General features: G+C 37.3%; 1 protein-coding gene across 1 annotated transcript in view; it reads left to right on the top strand.

The window, feature by feature from the left end:
* Window positions 1-10603, top strand: part of CAND1 (cullin associated and neddylation dissociated 1) — a 42120-nt gene extending 31517 nt beyond the window's left edge. Inside the window, exons 9-15 of the mRNA XM_059186259.1 lie at window positions 42-183; window positions 501-1994; window positions 3399-3494; window positions 5932-6101; window positions 6182-6346; window positions 7684-7791; window positions 8562-10603. Coding sequence (XP_059042242.1) covers window positions 42-183; window positions 501-1994; window positions 3399-3494; window positions 5932-6101; window positions 6182-6346; window positions 7684-7791; window positions 8562-8786 — 2400 coding nt within the window. The 3' untranslated portion in view covers window positions 8787-10603. The remainder of the gene's footprint in view (window positions 1-41; window positions 184-500; window positions 1995-3398; window positions 3495-5931; window positions 6102-6181; window positions 6347-7683; window positions 7792-8561) is intronic.
* The last annotated feature ends 6986 nt before the right edge of the window (window positions 10604-17589 follow it).

Raw genomic sequence — 17589 nt, forward strand, 5'->3', positions numbered from 1 at the left:
CCACTAGCTGAAACCAGCTAATGAGTGTGTAATAATTACAGGTTCCCAACATTGTTAAAGCTCTGCACAAACAGATGAAAGAAAAAAGTGTGAAGACCCGACAGTGTTGTTTTAACATGTTAACTGAACTGGTAAATGTATTACCTGGGGCCCTAACACAGCACATTCCTGTACTCGTACCAGGTATGAAAAGAATAAAAGAATAACAAATCACTTTGGGGACTAATTAGAGATTTTCTTAAGTCTTCAATAAGTTTAAACGTTGTTTCCTTCAAAAGGTAATTTGTGACAACTTAATTTATACATAGACCCATTTCAAATGCATAAAGTTAGAAATTTTCAAGTTAAAAATCTTACCTGTAATGTTTATCGTAGATTGTGGAATTTCTACTACTTTAGAGATACAGTATGATGAAGTAGAAACTTTACTAATATTTTAGGGATTAGTTTTTAATTTTTCTTAAGACTACATAAAAATTATTTTTCTGTTGGCTTTTTAGGAATCATTTTCTCACTGAATGATAAATCAAGCTCATCAAATTTGAAGATTGATGCTTTGTCGTGTCTCTATGTAATCCTCTGTAACCACTCGCCTCAAGTCTTCCATCCTCATGTTCAGGCTTTGGTCCCTCCAGTCGTGGCTTGTGTCGGAGACCCATTTTACAAGATTACATCTGAAGCACTTCTTGTTACCCAACAACTTGTGAAAGTAATTCGTCCTTTAGATCAGCATTCCTCGTTTGATGCAACTCCTTATATCAAAGATCTATTTACCTGTACTATTAAGAGGTTAAAAGCAGCTGACATTGATCAGGAGGTCAAAGAAAGGGCTATTTCCTGTATGGGACAAATTATTTGCAACCTTGGAGACAATTTGGGTTCTGATTTACCTAATACACTCCAGATATTCTTGGAGAGACTAAAGAATGAAATTACCCGGTTAACTACAGTGAAGGCGTTGACACTGATTGCTGGGTCACCTTTGAAGATAGATTTGAGGCCTGTCCTGGGAGAAGGGGTTCCTATCCTTGCATCGTTTCTCAGGAAAAACCAGAGAGCTTTGAAACTGGGTACCCTTTCTGCCCTAGATATTCTAATTAAAAACTATAGTGACAGCTTGACAGCTGCCATGATTGATGCAGTTCTAGATGAGCTCCCACCTCTTATCAGTGAAAGTGATATGCATGTTTCACAGATGGCTATCAGTTTCCTTACCACACTGGCAAAAGTGTATCCCTCCTCCCTTTCAAAGATAAGTGGATCCATTCTCAATGAACTTATTGGACTTGTGAGATCACCTTTGTTACAGGGGGGAGCTCTTAGCGCCATGCTAGACTTTTTCCAAGCTCTGGTTGTCACTGGAACAAATAATCTAGGATACATGGATTTGTTGCGCATGCTAACTGGTCCAGTTTATTCACAGAGCACCGCTCTTACTCACAAGCAGTCTTACTATTCTATTGCCAAATGTGTAGCTGCCCTTACTCGAGCATGCCCTAAAGAAGGACCAGCCGTAGTAGGTCAATTTATTCAAGATGTCAAAAACTCAAGGTCTACAGATTCCATTCGTCTCTTAGCTCTGCTTTCTCTCGGAGAAGTTGGGCATCATATTGACTTAAGTGGGCAGCTGGAACTAAAATCTGTAATATTAGAAGCCTTCTCATCTCCTAGCGAAGAAGTTAAATCAGCCGCCTCCTATGCTTTAGGCAGCATTAGTGTGGGCAACCTTCCTGAGTATTTACCGTTTGTCTTACAAGAAATAACCAGTCAGCCCAAAAGGCAGTATCTTCTGCTTCATTCCTTGAAGGAAATTATTAGCTCTGCGTCAGTAGTGGGCCTTAAACCATATGTTGAAAACATCTGGGCCTTACTGCTAAAGCACTGTGAGTGTGCAGAAGAAGGAACCAGAAATGTTGTTGCTGAATGTCTAGGGAAACTCACTCTAATTGATCCAGAAACTCTCCTTCCACGGCTTAAGGGGTATTTGATATCAGGTGGGTACCTAGATTTTCTTAAAATTTAATCGGCAGTTGGTAACCTTGAAAGATGCCTAATGCAGAAGTAAACCCTTTTTGTATTGTGTTACATGTAGAACCTCTTGCCTTATGTTGCAGTGTGGAGCCATATTCAAATGACATTTTGTTGTTTAAAAAGGATAGAGTAATAGGATCATGGTTAAATCTGTTGTAGTTCCTTTTGTTCATTATATTTTAATGTTACTCTTATCTTGAAATGTGGAAAAGAGAGATGTCTCTTGAATTAATACATACCAAGGAGCCTTGGTAGTACTAATTTTATTTTTTATTTTTATTTTATTTATTTTTTTTTTTTAAAGATTTATTTATTTATTTGACAGAGAGAGAGAGAGATCACAAGTAGGCAGAGAGGCAGGCAGAGAGAGATGAAGGGAAGCAGGCTCCCTGCTGAGCAGAGAGCCCGATGTGGGACTCGATCCCAGGACCCTGAGATCATGACCTGAGCCGAAGGCAGCGGCTTAACCCACTGAGCCACCCAGGCGCCCCGGTAGTACTAATTTTAATACTAAAATTAGTGAACATAGTTCAAATGAAGGATCCTAGAAGACTTCGGATTTACTAGTGTCAATTCCTTTAGACCAAGTAGTGGGTAAGAAAAGCGAGTGCTTTCTTTAGAAACTGCTTTTTAAGAAAACATTTGAAGATCTTATAAGCTATTTATGGGTTTAAACACTTCCCTTTTGTGAGAGCTAGAATCTCCACTGTTGCTCTTCTAGGTCTTTTCCTTCCCAGGAGACATTATTTCTTTTGAAATCTAATGGGATTATATTTTATGGGTAAATTTTACCTCCCCTGCGAGCAGTGAGTACCTCCCCCTTTTTTTTTTTTTTTTAAAGGTTTTACTTATTTATTTGATGGAAGGATCATAAGTGGAGAGGCAGGGGGAGGGGGAGGCAGGCTCCCTGCTGAGCAGAGAGCCCAATGCGGGCTGGATCCCAGGACTCCGAGATCATGACCTGAGCTGCAGAGGCCTAACCGATTGAGCCACCCAGGTGCCCCAGTACCTCCCCTCTTGACCAGAGAGAATTTTTTTTTTTAAGATTTTCAAAATTTATTTATTTATTTATTTATTTGACAGAGAGAGAGAGAGAGATCATAAGTAGAGAGGCAGGCAGAGAGAGAAGGAAGCAGGCTCCCCGCTGAGCAGAGCGCCCAATGTGGGCCCCAATCCCAGGACCCTGAGATCATGACCCCAGCCGAAGGCAGCGGCTTAACACACTGAGCCACCCAGGCACCCGACCAGAGAGAATTTTAAGAAATTGAGGACACTGATGTCAGTTGAAGTGGTTTGAAAATGCTGAAGCTGTCTATGGATTTTAGTGAATTTACATACCAGTAGACTTAAAATTTCTTTTTAATTAGGTTCATCATATGCCCGAAGCTCAGTGGTTACAGCTGTGAAGTTTACTATTTCTGATCATCCACAACCTATTGACCCCCTGTTAAAGAACTGCATAGGTAAGTGGAAACAAAGTTAAACATACTGAGTAATAATTTCAGTAACTAAATATTACCAGGGAACTAAAATAAAATGTGTGTAAAGGCCCGATAATTGATAATGTTTGATCTTACATACTTAAATCTATCAACCTTTAGTTTGAAGTTATCAGATAATTTTGCAAATAAATATACTGGGATGTCTTCAGAGTGAACTACATTTTTGGTCTGTCTGGCCAGATATGAATCAATCTTGATTTGATCTGTTAGAGCCCCAATTTTCTGTTCTTACCTATAAGCCCTCCAGCTCCCAAGGAGATCTGTGGAGACAATGTAAGAATAAAAAACAGTAGAATTAAGAGAGAGCCAGAAGAGACTAGAGCTGTCTCTGTATCTACAAAGACAAGAATTAGTTTTTAGGGTTATTTTTAATGATTTTATACTTCACTGTGTTGTTTTCATAATCAGTTTTCCTAGAGTGGGTAATACTAAAAACCTTGGTGTATTCCTAAAGACAGAGCAACAGAGATACCAGCAAAGTGGATAGACGGATATGGCAAAGAGGCTTTGTAGTTTTGGGCCATTCTGCAGTAGGCCAGAAAGGGAAAAAAAAAATTGTAAAGAATTACAGAAATGGGTTATTAGTTCAGAATAAGAGGCACATAGGGATAAATGGATGCTATTGTTGGGGCCTGGAAATAAAGAAGGTCTGAATTGGAAGATTTTTGCCGTCTATTCTCCTCACCTGTTTTTGGTTTGACTTCTTTATTTTGAGAATAAGGCATCATGAGTAGGAGGGGCAGAAGGAGAATGAATCCCAAGCAGACTCTTCCCTGAGTGTATAGCCCAACAGAGGGCTTGACCCCACAACCCTGAGATCACAACCCAAGCCAAAACTAAGCATCAGCTTCTCAACCAACTCTGCCACCCAGGTGCCCCACTTTGATGTATTTGACATTTTTTGTGTTGTACAAGATAGGACAAAGGTGAAGAGTCCTGTGCCACATCTCCAGAGACAGATCCAGGTTGACAGGTCAACCTTTGTGAGTCATTGATATAGTTATTTGATCAAATGATGGTCATTCTCATTGAATTCTGATCTTGTTTTGTATTATTTGTGACTACAGTAACATCAGAATCACCTAGGAGGCTTTTTAAACATTGTAATAACTAAACCAAAGAGTTGGGGATAGGTAATCCTAGTGCATATCACCATTTGTCCATAATAGTAGCAATATTATAGATGCTTTCTGAAAACAAATACTTTATTCTAATTTATGTCTTAGTAATTGTAAGCAAACAGAGGGGTAAGAAGGTTTAGTCTGGTATATTTAAATTTTTTTGATTACAAGGTATCTCCTGAACACTTCTTGTAATCAGAAGTTTCTTGGGTGGTCAGCCTTGAATTTACCAGTATATGGTGTCTAAAGTATTATTTCCTTCCCATTCATTCAAATTGCTGTTGTGATTGATATATTCAAGTCTTGACACCTCTTTTCTTCCTGTGTATTCCAAAGGACTGCTGACTGTAGGGTTGAGATTCTATAATGATGAACAGTAACTCCATGTGAATATTAGGGATGTCCCAAATACTATTTGGTAGTATACATGCAATTTAGTCTACTTGTGTAGCCTAGCAGGTTTACAATTCTCATTTTGTAAACTGAGAAACTGAGGCTCTTGCCTAAAATAACTTGCCAAAAGTCATATAGTTGGTGAGTGAAGCAGTTTGGATCACCATCTGTGTGACTCCAAACATCTGTGCACTGTAATTTGTTCCCATTTGCAAGATAAACCAGACTTATTTCTGCTTTTTTTGGTCCTGTGTTAGGTTTCAGTTTTCTCCTTTTGTATTTTTAACCCTCTTACAAATTCATATATTCTTCATTAATGATAGAAATAAATTTTGAAGGCACGTTTCTCTTTATCATCTGATAAATTATAAACTTGTTAATTGTATTCAGTTTATCAAGCAATGGATCTAGTCCTAATCCTGTTTATCTTCTTTTGAACTCAATGTTTTTAATTCAGTTTTTGTTGCTTTCAGTGAAAATACTAATTTTGAACTCTGAGTAGAATCATTTATGTTATTTTTATAGCTGCTGGCTCCACCACTTCTCTGTGTCACCTATCTTTTTTCATATATCTATAGAAATAATTAGGGAACTTTTGGGGCTCTCTCATGCCATATCCTCTGCAATATAGAATGCTGCTGTGAGTCGATTATCATGTCTGAATGTAATTGTGTTTAATTGGTAGCTTACCTGTTGCCAAAGGCAGCTCTGTGGTTCACTTAATCTAATCTATCTTCATGTTCTTATTCTGTCGTCACGTTCTTCTGTGACCTGCATTGAAGAAATGACAATAATATAAACAATAAATTTATCCGTTTAGAAAAAACATACCTATTTCGTTTTAAGGCTACAGTGACTGTATATTGCTTCTTAACGATTTTCAGGTGATTTCCTAAAAACGTTGGAAGACCCAGATTTGAATGTAAGAAGAGTAGCCTTGGTCACATTCAATTCAGCAGCACATAATAAACCATCATTAATAAGGGATCTTCTAGATACTGTTCTGCCACATCTTTATAATGAAACAAAAGTTAGAAAGGAGCTTATAAGAGAGGTAAGCTAGTTACATTACTGTTTATCTAAGCTTGTCTTTTACTTTTAAGTATACCCACACATTCTTTTTTGTTTCAACAGGTAGAAATGGGTCCATTTAAGCATACAGTTGATGATGGACTGGATATTAGAAAGGCAGCTTTTGAGTGTATGTACACACTTTTAGACAGTTGTCTTGATAGACTAGATATCTTTGAATTTCTAAATCATGTTGAAGATGGTTTGAAGGACCATTATGATATTAAGGTAAGATGTTTGTGGCTATTTATAGATTGTTTTAGAAGAAGACTTCTATAGTGACTTTCTGTAGTGGAGAAGAAGGCTGTATGACTTTCACCCTTGTAATTTACTTGTTTATTTAAAAAAAAATCGGTTTGCTTGTCATGAACTTAGTAAGTTTGTTGTAAACTATAATATGCAAACGTAATAGTGATGCAATGTAATACCAGTTGCCATACAGGAAAAATCCAGAAACCTCATTGGAGGAGCAGGTCAAGCCTAAGAAATACTCTGTGCCAGCTTGCTTTAGTGCATAGTTTCTAAAGCTTTCCCTTACTCAAGAGTCCAGACAAGTTTTGCTCTTTAGAGTATAATGTGTGATGATTTTGTCCTGTCTTAATATTGGATAGTAGTCTTCCATCATGGTCTTAGCTAATTCTTCAGACTGTTCTTAGCACTGTTCTACACGAACCATTTTATTTACTGTAATGAAGGATTTTCATTTTCCAATATGATACTGTTGGTTTAGTATCAAGAGTTTTTTTAAAAGATAACACAGAAGGACTGTTTGCATATACAGAAAGCAATCTGTAGAAGCAACTAGAGAGAAATCACTGCTTCTTAGGTTTAGAGTATAAACTTTGCTCATAACTGTTTTATTGTTCATGTTGGTTTTAAATATGAACTATAAAAGGGTGATTTTAAAAATAAGTGCATTGTGTTTGTTCTGCTCTTTGGGGCCTTCCTTTAGTCAAGCCGGGCAAAGGGGGCAGCTGAACAGTAATAGCATACTGTCAGAATCCCAACTGCTATGTTTCCATATGTGCATAACCTGATCCTCTAAGAATTCAATGAACAAATCTCCAAAAGAAGTAATAGAATCCTCCTGTTTCATTCTACAGTTTATAGTCTAAAGAGAAAAAAAGACTATGGGTTACTGGATTGACTGAATAACCAGTATTTTTTGATATTTGCTAAGACACGAGAAACTTACTTTGAAGCTTTTCTCCTAATTCAGTTATTTTCTTGTTCAATGATTTTCCATTCTGGTATACACGTGCTTCTTAAAAAATAATGTAGAAATGGCCGTATCCTGACAGGTAAAAATCTCTGGGAAAGGGACTGAGGACTTGGGCATATTTCTGAAGCTCTGCAGTGCTGATGTGCAGCCAAACCTGAGAACCACTGTTAGTTCTGTACTCTAGGACCACATTATAGGTTAGATCTGGCTAATGCTTTTAACTAATATTCCTCAGATAAGATTTGAAACTTTAGTCATTCCTCTTAAAAACTTTGTCAGAGTTTGGAATATTATCTTTAGAAAACAGTGCAAAGTCTAAACTTTTTGTTTTAATTTCTAATAGATGCTAACATTTTTAATGTTGGTGAGACTCTCCACTCTTTGTCCAAGTGCAGTACTGCAGAGGTTGGACCGACTTGTTGAGCCATTACGTGCCACATGCACAACTAAGGTAATCATTGATTGACATCGCCTGCGGCCAGACTGGGCATATTCAAAATTCCTAGTTGATTCTGTACTCTAGTTTTCCAAATTTAACCATGCTAACCCCCTATGTAGCAGTTGGTTTTAAAAGTTAACCTGTTGGATGTTTGAGAAAACTTAGCACTGTTAAATGCTGTTTCTAAAAGCTTTTATGTAATGTTATAACAGTATGATACATATGTTGGAATACTGATACAGGATAAAGAGTGATAGGACCATGAAAGAGGAAATAGTGAATTCTGGTGGAGGTGGGTAGAGGTGGGAGTCATAGAAAGCTTCCTATGAGAATGATGACATTTAAAGTGGACCTTGAAAATGAAAATCAGGATTTTTAGATTCAGAAGGTAAAACAGGACTTTTCATACAAAAATAATTATATATATTAAGACACAAGATTGGTCAATACATGATGAAGAATAATGAATAAACAGGGTAGCCAGAGTTTTCTTCTCCAGAGTAGGACTTGATAAGCAGGTAAGGCTCTGTGTCCCACTCTTTGTTTCAACCTGATGGCTCTGGATTTTGTTTTTTAAGGGGCTTGGTATAAAATGTTCCCTCAAAGGAAGAACAGCTACTGCTAAAACGTTTAAAAAAATAACTGTGTTTAGAGTAGAAGAATGTACCTTTTGGACCTATAAAACAATGGTTTTGCTTTATTTACCAGAAATTTCTACATGCTTAAATTTTGTTCAAGAGTTGTCTTTATAACACACAGTATAAATTTACTCAATATTACAGGTGAAGGCAAACTCAGTAAAGCAGGAGTTTGAAAAGCAAGATGAACTAAAGCGATCTGCCATGAGAGCAGTAGCGGCACTGCTAACCATTCCAGAAGCAGAGAAGAGTCCACTGATGAGTGAATTCCAGTCACAGATCAGTTCTAACCCTGAGCTGGCGGCCATCTTTGAAAGTATCCAAAAAGATTCATCATCTACTAACTTGGAATCAATGGACACTAGTTAGATGTTTGTTCAACATGGGGACCATTATATTGACCATATGATGCACTGAATTGACAGGTTAATCATAAGACATGGAAAGAAGTATTTAAGGCTTCAAAATGTTCCATTTTTTTTTTTTTTCCTTCATGGAGACAGTTTGGCTCTCTTCCATTGTTGTTTTTGTAGCATTTCTTTCAGAGACATGTATTTCCACAATCTCCAGAGGTTGTAAAACCACTAATGTCTTAGTGGTTAGGGCAACATTTAAAAAATGGAAACTAAAAGTTAGGATTTATGGAGATAGGGTCCAGTATCTATTTGCCCTGTAATGTTTAGGATTAAAATGTTAAAATTTTGTGACCATGAATTTCTTTCTTTTATAAATTTTCTTTTAAAAATCAAAAATTCTACAAGATGAAAACCATGTTTTTCTTGTATAATTTTTTGTTTCGGCAACATAAATTGATTTTTAGCTGGCAGACAAGAATATCTGTGTAAGATTTGTTACATTTCAAAGGGTTTGGCAGTTTAAAAAAGAAAATAAGGTTTATCATTTTTTAGTATGGGGATTAATGATATCCCTGTTGCGCACACTAATTTTGCATGAACAAGTTTACAAATATGTATTGTCTGTAAAGCAGCATGTGCAGATTATTCATAATATCAAAAGTTAAAATAAGTATTATTGTATTAGTGCAATTTTCAGATATTTATTTTTGCACAGAAAACATATCTGGAGAGAGAGAGAGAGGGGGGAGTAAATTTTTGAAACTTTGGTTTTCTTAATGCCAGTGTGAATTTGCAGATGTTTTCAGCAAATCAAGTCACAATAACAATTTGCCACTTTTTCTATTATAAATTTTCTTACACATTTAAAATTTGAATATTTAAGTACTCAGTTTTTCTCAGTTACCCATTTGTGTGTGTGTGTTTCCACTTAGAAATTTTTAAAACCATATGTTTTCTTTCATTCCCTTTGGATCCCTGCATTCCTTATCAAAGGATACAAATACTGTGTATGCTTTTGAATTTTATTTTTAGGAAAATTCTGAAGCTGACTATCACAGGTTTGTTAGCTAATATAGTATTTTCTTTTAGTTGAGTTAGACCCCCCCCACTTCTTGTAGAGCTAATTTACATATTGTATTTAGTAAGTGTTGACTACTTTTCCTGATTAAGGGGTCTGTGCTGGGGGGAAACAAAGCTTTGCAGTACCTTATATTGTAGTTAAAATTTTATTTAACATATCCTTCAGTGAGCTCATTTCACACTGTAGCCTCTTCCTTCAAATTTGTGGTGCTCCTGTAACAGTAAGAACTAATTTCTGAAATAAAAGACATCTCCTAATGCTGTGCAAACATAGTTTACATGTATTGAAGGAGGCAGTTGTTAAATTGACCAATTTAAGCAATCAGATATTTGAAAACTGCACCCTTTATTTTTGAAACTGTGAATTAGAAATACTTTCCTGCTGTGTAACTTCCTGCTTTGACATCCAAATATGCAGTGATTTTAATTGATAACATACTGTGGTTATTAGATTAACAGCTTGATTTCAAATGTTCAGATGATAATGCATAAGACATCATTACCAGTAAGGATTTTAGTACATTAACATAGAACGTTACATGAAGTTGGTGCCATTTCAAAAATGTGGCAGGTGATACTCTTATACCATAATTTGCATAAAACTGTAATAGAAATTTATTTTGAGATGTCAGTATATTATGTACTATGCATTACCGTGGTATAGATGTTGTGGATATATTTAAGTATTTGGTTACATGGTTTCACAATAAATTACAATACTGCAGGCTCTAGGACCATATAGGAGACTGACATGCATATGTTGTGTGAATGTCTTAGTTAATTGTCTAAAGTTAAATCCAGATACTTTTCATGTATTGGATTTTTTTTTTCTTTTTTAACTTCCAAGATGGTGTGGTTTTTAAGTCTTGGAAGTTGGCAAATTTTTCTAACATAGCTGAAAGTATCTTTTAATACTAGTAGTAGATACGGTTTTAGTGGTTTTTAAGAGAGATGTATATATTTACATATATATATTTGACAAAATTAGAATTTGACAAAATTAAGAAAACTCATTTTAAATGCTGAGTCCTGCTGATTACCACTGTACTTGTAGTGGTCATGTTAATACTAGAATGGAGGTTGCAAGGTACGGAGTCCGGTCATAGTCTGCCACTCACACTATTACCTGTCATACACATATTATTAGGACCTTCTGATTAGGTTTCCATATGCAGGTCTCTCAGGAGAGCTAAAGGTTACTAGAAAAAAGCTGTTTGCTGATTTTTCTTGAGGACACATCAACTATTCAGAACTTTTTTTTTTTTTTTTTTTGCTTTAAGGTTAGTTTGCACTTTGAGGTTATTTTATGAAACTAAAGTGGAAAGGAAATTTAGTATGACAAGGCCGATATCTAAAAATTTGCATATAAAATCAGTAGCAGTGAATGATAATTATTAAGAAGGTGGTCAGGTCTTCACATTAGTGATGGCTGAAGCTTCCTAACCACTGGGAATTAGAATGTTTAATAAAAGATAGAGGAGTATGATTTCATGAAATTTTTGAATATTTACCAAAAAAATTTATGAATCCATAATTAACCAAATCAGGTTTTTTTCCTAACACTTTTGTTGGGTAAATGGTAAATAATAGGGGCATATCTAATTTAACCAGTTCTAAGGGATGTTTTGGTATCTTTATATATAGATCACTCTTGGACAGCAAATACATAGGCATGATCGAAGTTCATAAATACTCAAAATCCCTGGTCATTGAAACATTCAGTTAATGAGCCATGTAAACTTCAGCCACATGACAAAGAAGATGGCAATACTTCACAATTAAAAATTTGAAGTAACATTTTCTGCCCACATTAAATTTTACCAAAAATTATAAATTAATTTTAACTGCCATTCTCTGCATATATTATGCTTAGTAAATGTTTTGATATTAAGGAGCTCAAAAGTTTTCCGCAAATTTTGGGTTCTAGCTTCTTAAATTGAATCTTACTTTTCAAATTACTGTGACCCCAGAGTCCTATCTTTTTTAAAATCTTATTTAATCCTTTGTAGAATGGAAAAATGGATAGTACAAGACCACTTCGTACTACTGTTTGGAAAAAGGATATTCTGGTTTTAACTGACTATTCCAGTTAATTAAATACAAAACTCCTTTGATACCTTTGGTTGGTTAAAATGGAACACAGAAGTATTTGGTGGCAGGCTTCCAAAAGCTTAAAAATTAGGCCATTTTCTTAAGAGATACAGAGTGAAATTGCTGCTTAGTACTAGAAAAATAAGATTTCGTTAATACCTACTGCAAGTTAGAGCAAGATTTATCAGCAATGTGTTTGTGTGCTTACAAATTGTGATTTTTCATTGGACATCATAAAAGCCAACTTCAATTAAAACTACTGGAGGGGAAAAAAAAAAAAAAAAAAAAAAAAACTACTGGAGGGAATATTGCAGGTAATTTTACTTTGTTAGATCCTGTGATGTCAGTGTGTGTCAGGTTTCAGAATAAAATTTTTAGTAGAGGGAGTCTTAATACCATGACCTCTTCATACCTTTTTATTCTGATCTTAAATGATTATCAGTCGTGATTTTGGCAAATTGTTTTACTTAGGCCTTGGAGGAAAAGCTTACATCCTGTGAACTAAAAATTTTCCAGATTAGGAAAATGAGTGTATATTTAGCCATTACCAGTAACTAATGGTTGATGCACATTGATTGTATTCCAGAATGCTCTCTCTCTCCCCCACACACATAAATCTAAAGAACTGTACTCCAGAACTGGGTAATGTATGGTACCATAATAACCTCCTGTTTTTAATAGCCTGTATTAACCCTATTACTCTGTTACATACTCTGTACTTACCCTATTCATAGCTGTTTTACTTGTTCTGCAGATACTCCGCTTTTAGTATAAACCCCACTGCTTCCTTAACTACCTTAATATGATGGTAGTAGCTTACTATATTCCTAGTGTCATATTTTTAGAAGACTTGGAAATGTGTATTTTGTTTGGAATCATTATGATCTATGAACTAAGGCTTTCCTAAAACGGCTGGGAAAAAAAACAAAACTCCTGGATCCTTATTCTAGATATAAAACCCATGCTTTCCTCCGGAATTTAGACTTCAGAGGAAAAATACATGTTCTTCTTAGATCAGGATTACTTACCCTTGGCACAGTTGATATTTTGGACTAGATAATTCTGTGTCATGGAGGGCCGCCCTGTGCATTGTTAAGATACTCCCTTATCTCTACCCACTTAGATACCAGTAGTAGTGTAACAACCAGAATTGTCTAGATACTGTCAAAATGTCCCCCACAGTGGACATTGGTGGGGAGGGAGTTAATGCAAAATAGCCCCCAATTAAAAACCACTGTTTCAGAGATTTCTTTATTACAGCTATAACCAACAGAACTGTACACGTAAAACCTCAGACCTTCTTGTGTCCATTTTCTTAAATACTACTTCTAATGAACCTATTTTCTTCCTAATCATTAAGTATATGATTTAGTGGAAATAGGTTTCTGCTCTATAACCTCTGATGGAATGGTCTTAAATCCCTTGAGGCACTGTTTTTCTCTGGCTATCAAATACTTTGTGCACACTTGGCGGGAGTATAAAGGGGCTGCTACTGGACAGGAGAGTATGAAGCAGTTGGGAGTGCTTTGGGATCAACGCGCTATGTAAAATGAAGTTTAGGTACAGTAGCCTTGTGCAACTAGTATATTTTCCCTGAGTTCTTCATGCATAGATTTCCAAAATTGTTCATACTCTATTCAAGCGTGTAGTCTATTAATTTACTTGATTGAACTAACGACTTGTTTCCAGTACAGGTAGTTTCCTGTTTAGTTACAATATGTGAAGTCCTGCCAAATGGGGGTCTTTTGAATTTTGAAATCCCCTCTTAAACTCAAGCTGACTATAGCAGATTTTTGCTGTTTTTCTAGGAGTAGTTGATGTAAGGAGACAAAATGCTTCTGTATGAATTTTGATACCCACACATAGGATTTTAAAGACTGATGATGGTAGGCATGTGACCGAAGAATGACCACAAAACTGCCTCTTCTTTAAAAGCAGACAGTGGAGCAAGTAGTCTGTGAAGCTTCCTAACCATCTCAGTACCACTGGGAGAACTGGCATAGACCCAAAAAAGGTTTCTTTTCCTTTTACATGATGTTATTGAAATACTAATGAGCTTGATTGGCCCACCGTGTAAATCCAGAATAACCTTGAAAATCATTCAGCCCTTAAAATTTACATTTAAAGGATTCCAAAATTAGTTCCAGCCTCCATCACCCTCTAAAGTAGTCAAGTCTTAGCTGATGACCACATGCTGCTGGTGAGATAAGAAGCCTCACTGCCGATCTGTGTACCTGCTCACGTGTTCGTCAGTCAAGATTGATCTAATCCCATGCTTCCATTTCTGTAAATGAATCCAAGGCAGAGCTAATTACCTTTTCCTCTCCTTCCACTTGGTACCTCCTACTCTTTACTACTATGTGCTTGATACTGGGGAAGACACACTGCATAATTACTATGAAATAGTGTTGTAATAGGGAAAACAGAACATTCTGTACGATTTGTATCAGAGAGGTTCTTCGTCTGGGGTTCAGAACAAACCTAAGCCAAAGAAGCTGTATACCCCAGTGGGAACAGATCTGGTGAAAGCATAGAGACACGGGGTCATGGTGTATTTAGAACTGAGTGGCGGTGGTTTGCAATAGAGTGAGGCGAGGGAAGGTAGATGATAGGGGGCTTTGTAAACAGTTTGGCTTGCCAGCATCCCTGAAATTAAATCCATAGAAAGACTTAAAAGCTAGGAAGTCATATAATCAGATTTGTATTTTTGAAAAATTAGCTGTGGTTTAGAGAATGGATTAAATGGGAGGTAAGACATTTGTTGATGAATTGGGACAGAGTAATGCAGTGAGGGAAGGTTTTGCTGAAGAAGTACAGTTTGGAGAGAAGTCCGGATGTTTGAAATAAAAACTGACAGGAGAGCCATTTCCTGGGTATTGGAAGTATATACAATTAATACTGCAATATGAACGTTCTCCAAAATAGAGGTTTTACGACAACTTGTTTTTTATTATACATGTCTGTTGTGGGTAGCATGGGGGGCTGGCTTCCCATCTCAATGGGACCCAGTAGGACCAGGATACCACTTGGAATGCTGTCCCTTGCTGTGGCAGAGGGAAAGTGAATGAATCTCTCCCTCCTATTGCCTGTGCCTGACAATGACATCACTTCTGATCACATTTTGGTGGATATGAAGTTATGGCCGTATATAACGACTGAACACTCACAAGACATTTGTGAAAACAGTAAGCTCAGCTGAGTTCTGATTTTTTTTTTTTTTAAGAGGCAAGGGAGGTAGAGGAGGTATGTCACTTTGCATGTCCACCACAACGCAAAATTAGATGTTCCTACCTCTATTACAAGTTGTTTTCAAACACCCTGCCACCAAGTTTTTCTCAAGCTTTTCCTTCACTTGGTGTCAGTGACTGACTCCTCTCTTCTTTATCATCCATAGCTACCCTCAACCTTTCCAGAATAACAAATTTTGTTGGCCACTTCTAACACTGGCACTCAGGCCAATGAGAAATAGATCACCTACCTCAAGTGCCTATCCCCACCTCTGCCATTTCAAGTGTATTTTTCCAGACAACTACTCTAAAAGTGCCAGCTATGTTGGTGTCTTCTAACATATGTACATAGATACTTTTATTCCATATTCCAACCCTATGATTCTTACTTTTATCAACTTCTTTATTTCAACCAACCACTCTGATGGCTACGGCTAAGATAATTGGATTCAGAGCTACTCAAACTTAACCTCTGGTAACCTACTCTTAACTACAACTTCCTGTTCAAATTCTGTGCTCACTGGCCCTAAACTGATCTTTGACTTGATGGAGTCCTGCAGTCAGGATTTTCCACTACTTTTTCTGAGTCCGTCCTAGCCTTCTGTTTTCCACCTAGCATTGACCTGGTTTATAAAATTACTTGTCCTCTTAAGGCATTTAAGGATGCTTACTCTTCCATTCCCTAAATCTTTCTTTTTTAAGTTTTACACTTCGCTTTCTTCTCCATACCCAGCGGACTACCATTAATCTCATTTTATCGGTAAAATTAAGGTCGTCCCTCCACCTAAAATACTCACATCCATCCTTGTCTTCACTCATGTCCTTATCTCAGAGATTGTGTTGCTGCCCTTAGCTCAAGACCAACCTCTCCCAGGTTTTGTTTTTGTTAAATTGGTTCCTCTTTTCTTCCCTTTATTCTCAATGCCACTTCCAGTGGTTCCATCTGCTCGACTCCAATGTACACTGAGGTCTCATCTAAAAAGTTTTTTATTGCATTGTCCACAGATGTCCTGTAACTGTAGAGGCAGAGATTTGCTTTCCCAATTTCTTGCCTTCTTTTCACTGAACATTCTAATCTGGCTTTCTTCCATCTGTTGGTGATCATCACAACAACCAACTTTAGTGACGTCTAAGATGCCAAAATGGCCTCCAGTCTTTTCCTTACTTGAATTCATTGATGCTAATACTGTTCATCACTCCCTTCACGAGACTACCTGTTCCCTTGGCTTCTAGGACTCTATGGTCTCCTAGAATTTCCTTATACCTGTGAGGCCACTGCATCCTCCGTTTCCTCAAATAACCGTTCCCCTGCCCTTTCAGTCCTCAGGCTCATGTAGAACGGCCCTTTCAGTCCTCAGGCTCATGTAGACCGGTTTCCCATTCTATCTGAAAGCAAGCTTCCTGTGAAATCTTTTGTTAAGTCGATGGGGTAAAATGAAGACACAACTCTTGTGAACTTGTACGGAAACATTTGTGAGTGTCCCGAGACCCAAAAATAAACTCTTAGGCTTTTTTTTTTTAAGATTTTATTTATTTATTTGACAGACAGAGATCACAAGTAGGCAGAGAGGGAGAGAGGAGGAAGCAGGCTCTCCACGGAGCAGACAGCCCTATGCAGGGCTCGATCCCAGGACCCTGGGATCATGACCTGAGCCGAAGGCAGAGGCTTTAACCCACTGAGCCACCCAGGCGCCCCCTCTTGGGCTTTTCTAATAGTTTAGGACACATCTTGCTAACAGTTAAAAAAAGGAGTGGAGAGAAAGCACAGTTACCCCAGGACATGGGTCAAAGCTATGGCAGCCTGACCAGAGGTGCCGAGCATGGGTACCGGGGAGGGAGTTGGTGACAGTGTGCACTGCCCTAGAACTGCTCCTGTGAAACTACCACTGAAGGCTATTATTCGCTTTTCCACAAATGCAAAAGTCCTCTTTGGGTTTCTCTGGTTAGTGAGAACAGGTACTAATGTAGGTCTTTCAGATAAGCACAGTTGTGTAACATGAACTTTTGAAAAAGTAGGAATACCTACAATAAATAAGTCCTAGGTCAACTCATCCATTCTTCATTGTTTGCAAGTTGATTTTAGAATCTGCACGCCTAGGGGCCCCATGGTGGCTCGGTTAAGTGTCTGCCTTCGGGTCAGGTCATGATTCCAGGGTCCTGGGACACACACAGACTCAAGTGTGTCCATTTGAGCCCCCTGCTCAGCAGGGAGTCTGGTTCTCCTCCCTCTGCCCCTTCCCCCACTTGTGCTCTCTCTCAAATAAATAAAACCTTAAAAAAAAAAATCTGTATACCTAGCCCAGTCCATAATCCTATATTTCAGACTGTTACATCAAGTCATTGCTAGACACCTTGTAAAGGCATCTCAGACACCACATATCTAAAGCTGGACTCAGCTTCTTCCCCTGGCTTTTCCTG

Source organism: Mustela lutreola, chromosome 8, assembly GCF_030435805.1.
Source record: "Mustela lutreola isolate mMusLut2 chromosome 8, mMusLut2.pri, whole genome shotgun sequence".
NCBI lineage: Eukaryota > Metazoa > Chordata > Mammalia > Carnivora > Mustelidae > Mustela > Mustela lutreola.